Raw genomic sequence first — 7,683 nt, forward strand, 5'->3', positions numbered from 1 at the left:
AAAGTGTTGCAGTTGCCCAAAGCAGTGACGAAATCACAAAGATTGGACAAGCAAAAGTTCTGGAAAGAAGAGTCTCAGCAACTAAAGATGGTGTCAAGAGAAGAATATATACACTGCAGCATCAAAATAATAGCCCTTAAAGCATTCTTGCGGAGCAAGTGAGCTGAATGACAAGGGACTCAAGACTTACTTTAAGGGAAAGCTGGAGCAAAGAGGAGAATCTTGCAGTGTTCATTAAAGTTGTCCAGGCTTGGGCTTAGGTAACATTTCTAAGTGTATTTCTCCACTGCAACCAAGGATATATCTTTGTCTCCTTTGAGCTTCACGTATGAGACAGGCAGCCAATGTGGTGCTGCAGAGTAAAGGTGGAGAGGAGGTCTCTGAAAGCCAGGTTCCAGATAGACACAAGCACCTTGAGTTTTAGTTGTAAGTGAACTGGCAGCCAGTGCAGAGCTCAGAGCAGGAGCAATATGCTCTAACCTCCCTGTTCTACTGAAAGTCAGGCACCTGCATTTGTACTGGCTTAAGCGTCTAGGTGGCCTTCATGGGGAGCCCTAGGTACAGCAGGTAGCAGCAGTGGAGACCTTAAGGTGACAAAGACATGGATTGTTGAGGCAAGGTCCATATCTGAGAAAAAGGATGCAATTTCTTAGCCAGCCTTAAATGCAGAAGGACTTGCTGGCCACTGCATCTGTCTTTGGCCTCTGGAGCAGAGGTGAGTCAGGTAAGACACCGAGATTGTGAACCTCTTACTTTGCATCTACATAGCACCTTCCATCCAAAGATCTCACAGCACTTTGCAAATAGTAATGAATTAAGCCTTCCAGCCCCTGTGCGAGGTTGGCAAGTATTATCCCCATTTTATAGATGGGAAAACAGAGTCCCAAGAGGTTGTTTGCCTACAGTCAGAAAACATGCCTGTATTAGAGCCAGGAATAGAGTCAAGATTTCTGGACTCTTAAGTCTTGTGCATTAACCACAAGACAGTCCTTGATTCCCCACACAGCACTCAGTACAGTCCCTTGCTGCTTCACAATCAGGAAAAGTAAAAAAGAAAGTTCCTCCTAGAGACCCAGGAGAGTCCCTGCTGTATGCATGGGCCAGCCGCCCCCCATACTCCCAGCTCTATGTACTGCTCGTTGTGCACTCTGCATGGTCTAACCTGCAGCAACGGCATGCCTCTATCTGGAGCAGAAACTCACCCAGGAGTTGTTACATGAGGGCACTGCACTATGTAGGTGGGATTTACAGCCTTGCAGAAGCAGGGAACGGTGAGGGAGAGGCTTTACTTGAGGAGAACTTAACGTGGGTTACTTTGCTGTAGTTTTTAAATATATTGCTTTCTAGGTGGGGGTAGGGAGGCATCTGCATTCTTTGCCTTCCTTTGAGACAGTACAACTGTAGAACTTATTGCTAAATAATAATTAACCCCCTTCTGTTTGGAAATGAATGTTCCTGAAAGCTGTCCTGCCCACACCTTGCCAGCTACTTCTTTGGAGGATGGCTCAAGTACATTAATCTATGGAGGACATCTCTTTTACTGCTCAGAGAAACATGTTACGCTGGATGTTCCCTTCAACTAGGTTGTGTGTCATGTCAGACAATGCAGGCTGTGCAGTTATACAGGACACCCACTTCTGTGCCATGTATGTATTGAGACATAAGACTGCAAGCCACCTACTCAGAGAAGTGCATGGCTCCCATATATTGGCTACTAGTTCAAAACTTTATATGTCTAAACGCTTGGTTTGTATTTTTGTAACAGTTGCCTAATGAGCCCCAACTTATTATTTGAGCATCAACCAATCAGATTCCCCCACTCCAACTCCTCAGAACAAGGGGCGTTACATCAGTCGGTATTGAGGTGGGAGACCTAGCAAAACCCTGGTGTTGAGACTCAGTAGGTGGCAATCTCCCTTTGTCAGTAGCAAACCAGTGCCCTAGGCTGGGGATGAAGATGGCTGTGTAGCTCTAGGTGCCGTGTTTCAATATATGCCATCCCATTACCACCTCATTCCCCCATGGGGGAAAAGACTACATTACTGTACATTTTTAATTGGCAGAAAAGGATCACATTTTAATTCTTCTAGGATTTCACTTCAGAGCCAGGTCCTATTTATGGTCCTGAATGATCCCATGTCATTTTTGTATTTTTTGCAAACTGAGGAGGTTCCTAACTTATTTGTACTATAGACAATTGCATTCTGCCTTCCGAATAATCTCCCTGTAATTTCAGTTGGATACAGTATTCTTTACAGGTACTTTCATGACAGGATTGTCTTGACCGTTGTCTTATGTGAGATAGGACAAAACTCTCCTAGTTCGAAGTCTTTGGGCTTGCTGAGGCAGTGATGGCAGTGGCAAGCACAAGATTCTCTCTCTCTCCCTTATTGGTCAATATGTGCCATCAGCTACCACAACCTTCCAGCCTTCTCCACTCTGGCTCTCACTAGCCTGTCGCCTGTTTCTCTGGGGATCCTTTTGTGTTGATCTGCTTTCCGATCAGGTCTATAATAACAGTTAGTTCTGTTTCAGAGTAGCAGCCGTGTTAGTCTGTATTTGCAAAAAGAAAAGGAGTACTTGTGGCACCTTGGAGACTAACAAATTTATTTGAGCATAAGCTTACTTCACTGTGGCTCCTTTCTGGGTTACTTGAGTTGAAGGCTACTGGCCTCTTTGGTTTCATGGTTTGTTTTGCTGTGACCTCTCTTTCTGCTTGTTGTTTCAGAGCCTTAATTGTATCCCTGATGTCTTGGGTGCCTGTTTGTTCAGTGCCTTGGCACACAATTTTTTCCTCACTTCTGCATTTGTTTGGTGCTTTGGCACATCTCAACTTTTCAGCATGCCGCTTTGATGCATATATTTGGTGTGTGAGGTTGATGTGCTTTTCATTTTAGGAATCATTTTTTCTTTCAAGAAAGAAGCTCAGTGGCTTCCAGATGTGCTTGCAGGAGGCATGTATTACTGTGGATGAGCACTGTTGCTGCATCCTCTGCTTCATCAGATCATGAGGGCGCACAGGTGGTCAGCTCTTCCTGTGGGCACTATCTAGACGTGAACCTCTCAGACCTCAAGATACTCCTGTAAGTCTTAACTTGAAACTGGCTCAAACTTGCATTGTGGGATAAGCCTTCAAAGTGGAAACCGGAGGCCTGAGACTCTGTTAGCACCGTCTCTCCAGTGGAATTACTTATGAATTAACTCATCTGCTTCCAATGGCGACTGATATGTTCTGCTGCTGTCAGACTGGGTCTAGATCCTGTTCCCTAGCCGGCACTGTTAAGGCAACACAGCAATTAAACATTTTTTTTAAATGAGTGCACAGTTTGTTTAAATAATTAAACAACAGAATGGGTTATCTCCCTTGCAGGATACTGGCCTTCGTACAACATCCCTTTCCATGAAAGGATCTACAACCTCAGTGGATATGCAAAGTACGTTGAGAAATATGGCTTGGAGTTTTCTTATGAACTGGCCCCCAGAGCAAAAATCTTCCGACGGGACCAGGGGAAAGTGACTGACTTGGAGACCATGAAGTATATAATGAGATATAACAGTAAGAAGCTCATTTGTTTTCCATTGATCTGATTTTTTATTACTTATTTATTTTTTGTATTATGTTGTTGCCTAGCAGCCCCAGTCATGGCTCAGGACCACATTGTGCTCAGCGCTGTACAAACACAGGACAAAGAGACAGTCCCTGCCCTGAGGCGCTTACAATCTATGTCTGAAATAAGACTGGAAAATCTTTTTTTTTTTTAAACCCCATGCAGGAACAAGGGAGGTTTTCATTTATGAGTGCACATGCCATTGAGGTCTATTCTAGCTAACCGTTCCAGAGAACATCTGAAACACCAACAGAATTAGAAGACTTGTTAGGGCTCTCTGGGGAGAACTGTTCTTGAGCACAGCTGGAGCAAGGAAAGGGTCTTGCAAAGCCTTAAGTACTAGGCAATGTGTCTATAATACTAACATAGAGGATTTAGCATAAAATCGTTTTAAAAGACTCCTTTAACTTTCCCCTCTCAGAAGGAATGTCCTTCAATGCACAATCCTCTGTCTTGGTGCTGTCAGGATCTGCCTTACTGGGATTAATGGGAAAAAGTGGTCTGAATAAACACCATCTCTAGGTACAGATGACCATAGCTGCTTTATTTTTATTCTCTTTTGCATATAACATTTGTTTGCCACATGTGAAGTTTGGAAGGGCTTTTCCGCATGGTGAACTGGAAGTGATCTGAGGGAAAGGGCCTGGGGACTGCCTTTCTTTGGTTCACTGAGTAGCAATACACTACTGCAATCAGATGGGCATAGTTTTCCCCCACTCCCCAATTTCCTACTATTGCAGGGGGCATTGATAGACCTTGCTCCTTGCCATCTTCATTTTTAGTTTCTTGTTTTGTAATCTTTTTTCTTCTGTTCTAGACTAAAATATTAAGGCCAGAACTGCTCACTACCTTCTCTCTCCTGATCCCTCCCCCATTCTCTTGTACGAGTTGACTTTCTCTCATTACAAGCTCCCAGGTAGTGGCGCATCAGCTTGCAGAGTATTCCATTTGGGACTGTATAGGAGGAGCCCTTAGCCCCTGCTGGGGACGGTCGTGTGAGTAGACTGGCTTTATTTCTTTTCTCTTCCCCATTTATTTCCCAGACTATCTGAAGGAGCCCTATGCCAGGCACAATCCGTGCAACACTATCTGCTGCCGCGAAGACCTGAACCCTTCTCTCCCAGTGCCAGCAGGCTGCTATGACTCAAAGGTAAAGACCCCTAAAGCCCATGGCCTGCCTTACATACTGTCTGAGTGAAAGTAGGGCGCCTGCTCTGGACCTGCCAACCAAGTCTTTGTACTCTGCAGAAGGAGGTTCCCTGTCTGTCCCTTCTGTCCCGCAAACTTCGACAGTGGGGGAGAGTCAGGAATAAAACACTATCCTGGCCAACACTTCTTACCAGCGATTAAAGAAAAGCATCTGTAGGGCAGGGTTAGGGGAGACTGGCTGCTGTATTTGCTTACTTAGCTAGGGCCCTGCCAGCCTAACTGACCGCTCTGTACAGTGTTATGTGGTTTCTAGGATCTCTGATCCTCTGCACCATCTGGGAATTAGTTGCTTTCCAAAGGATTAGCTAATTGCCAGGGTTTCCTGAGGCCACAAGGGAGTGCTGTGGGGTGGAGGGGAAGCACCTGGGCCACACAGGATAGGGCTTCTGCCTGCCGTGAGTCTTGCTTGGCCACATCTCCTCCCTGCAGCTGCATTCTGGTCCTTCTCCTCAAGGTGGCACTGGGAGAGCCAGGGTCACGACTAGCTGGGGTGAGGTCAGTCTCACTTAAACACAGGGAGCAAGAGGGCTGGAACCAGATGGCAGATGGAGGTGAGCTGTACATTTTGTGGGTGGATGGATGCTGGACCCCAAGGTACGTGGGTACATACTTGTCCTGTGTATCCAGGTGCAGAATGCTGGGGTGAGATTGCTTACCCTTAGGGGTCTAAGGATTAATACCCAAATTCTATTAAAGCCTGGCAGTAAGTAGGGCTCAGGAGTGTACTAGTGATCAAAGGCCCTCAAAGTTATCTTATTTTCAGGGTGGCACAGAGGGAATGGGAATTTGCCACGCAGCTGTCTGCTCTCATTAACGGGGACCATGCAGGAAAGTTTCTTCCTCCTGACCTCCAGTGACCCCTGTGTTTACTAATGCCTTACTCTTCAGTGAGTCATTTTCTCTAGACTTAACCTGTATAATTATTCTCAGCACAAAGTTGGCAAAGGTCAAGTAACTTTTAGTTTTAAGCCATGATTCAATAAAAAGGAATGATTTTTACAGGCAGGATTTATGGCAGCTTTGTTCCTAGTACAAATGCTAGGCAAATTAATAATAACCCTTAAAACACTGGCAAGGTCTAAAGTGTTTTACCTTGTCAGGGCTAGCCTGTTTCAGGGATTGTGTGCGAGGCTGCAAGGACAGGCAGCATCAGAAATTTTTGGCAGATCCAGTTCTGAGGATTTCTGCTCTTCCCTGGCTTGCCTGACTTGTGTCAGATAGCAGGGGTCAGCAGGGACCCAGGGGCCTCGTTCTGGCAGTTACACTGGGTGCAGAAATGTGAATGGGAAGGTGGCTAAAGTGGCTTTATACCTCCCTGTATTTTCTCAATAAGTCCCCCAAGTGGTTGTTGCAGTAGCCAAGAACAGCTGGAGCACAGCACTGTTTTGGCCATGTCCCCTCCCCACCAGCTGGGGAGACCCTTATGCTGGGGGTATTCCCCAGGGGGCTGCCTTTACATCATTGGGGCCATAAGCCACTTGGGTCCTTGGTGTCTTAAGGTGTGGGCAATGCTTGGTTTAATAAACCTTTCTGTTTGGGGGGATGTTGCTTGAACTAGCATAGGTTTTCCTCTACTCAGTTTCTTTCCCTTACTCCTGCATATACCCTCTTGGACCAACCTGAGCAATGCCCTCCCTCTCCATAGTGTTTAAACACTTCAAATGCAATAGAACAACGTATCCTCTAGCTATAAAATCCTGCCCTGTCCTTCACAGGTGGCAGATTTCCATATGGCTTCAGTGTTTGCAGCCTATGCTGTCAGTGGCCCACCTGTAGAGGATGGGCTTCCTGTTTTCAGCTGGAAACAATTCAATGGGACCAAGCATCAGGGTCTGCCAGAATTCTACAACTTTGACTTCGTCACCATGAGGCCAATCCTGTGAAACTGGTATCAGCGTTGATGAAAAAATATTTTTCCTTTTTCTGAAAACTTTCATTCTCCCACAAAATAAAACATTCTTTAAGTCCCTGTGCTTGTGTCTTAACTGCCCTCTGCTTACCTAGCTTCCAGAGCTTTGTTCTATGAGGCAATGGGCTTGGGGAGGCACCATCTAATCAGTCCTGTAAGAACATAGTATCTTACATGAGTTATTCACAAACTGCAGTCAAAGAATGAGAATAATGACACAAACCAGCAATGAATGAGGAGGCTCCTTGGGCAAGTCACTTCACTTCTTTGTGCCTGAATTTCTCCATCTGTAAAATTTGGATGACGCTTGCCTTCCCTTTGTAAGGTACATCTGATAGCCATGGGTGAAAAGTCTATACAAGAGTTAAATATTATTATTACAAATTAGAGGCAGAACAGGTCCACTTCACAATGAGGCTCTGATAGCGCTGCTCCCTGGGGCTGGGTGGAAACTGTCCTGTCTACAGTGCATTCTTTTCAGTAGTTTGTGTTAAAGCTAACGATGCAGAAAGGCACCTGGTGCGATTTTCCCACCAGATGCCTAAATGCCATTAAAAATCCAGCCCTGGAACCCGAGAGGCAGTCATATGCAGAAGGGAGGCTTTGTAGAAACCTTTGGACTCAAACAGGCTGTTTTGTGGCTAGATTGGCGCGAGTCAATAGCTGTGAGGAATAGTTTAGTGGAAAGCAAGGTATTTTGCTCTCTACATACAGGCATGTGACTGGGCAGCCAGAGACATGGAATTTGTTACTATCTTATCTACTGAATTGTTCAGTGGCCTTGTATGAGTCACAGGGTATGTCTACACTACGAAATTAGGTCGAATTTATAGAAGTTGTTTTTTTAGAAATTATTTTTATATATTCGAGTGTGTGTCCCCTCACAGAAAATGCTCTAAGTGCAATAAGTGCATTAACTCGGCGAAGTGCTTCCACAGTACCGAGGCAAGCGTCGAC

The 7,683-nt window shown here is 45.4% G+C and overlaps 1 protein-coding gene across 2 annotated transcripts in view; it reads left to right on the plus strand.

The window, feature by feature from the left end:
• PLBD1 (phospholipase B domain containing 1) overlaps positions 1–6,782 on the plus strand; it is a 52,556-nt gene extending 45,774 nt beyond the window's left edge. For both annotated transcript variants that reach the window (XM_073327305.2, XM_073327306.2), the window contains 3 exons: positions 3,371–3,556; positions 4,652–4,758; positions 6,533–6,782. In XM_073327305.2, coding sequence (XP_073183406.1) covers positions 3,371–3,556; positions 4,652–4,758; positions 6,533–6,700 — 461 coding nt within the window. In that variant the 3' untranslated portion in view covers positions 6,701–6,782. The remainder of the gene's footprint in view (positions 1–3,370; positions 3,557–4,651; positions 4,759–6,532) is intronic.
• Positions 6,783–7,683: the final 901 nt, after the last annotated feature.

Source organism: Lepidochelys kempii, chromosome 1 (assembly GCF_965140285.1).
Source record: "Lepidochelys kempii isolate rLepKem1 chromosome 1, rLepKem1.hap1, whole genome shotgun sequence".
NCBI classification, from domain to species: Eukaryota; Metazoa; Chordata; order Testudines; family Cheloniidae; genus Lepidochelys; species Lepidochelys kempii.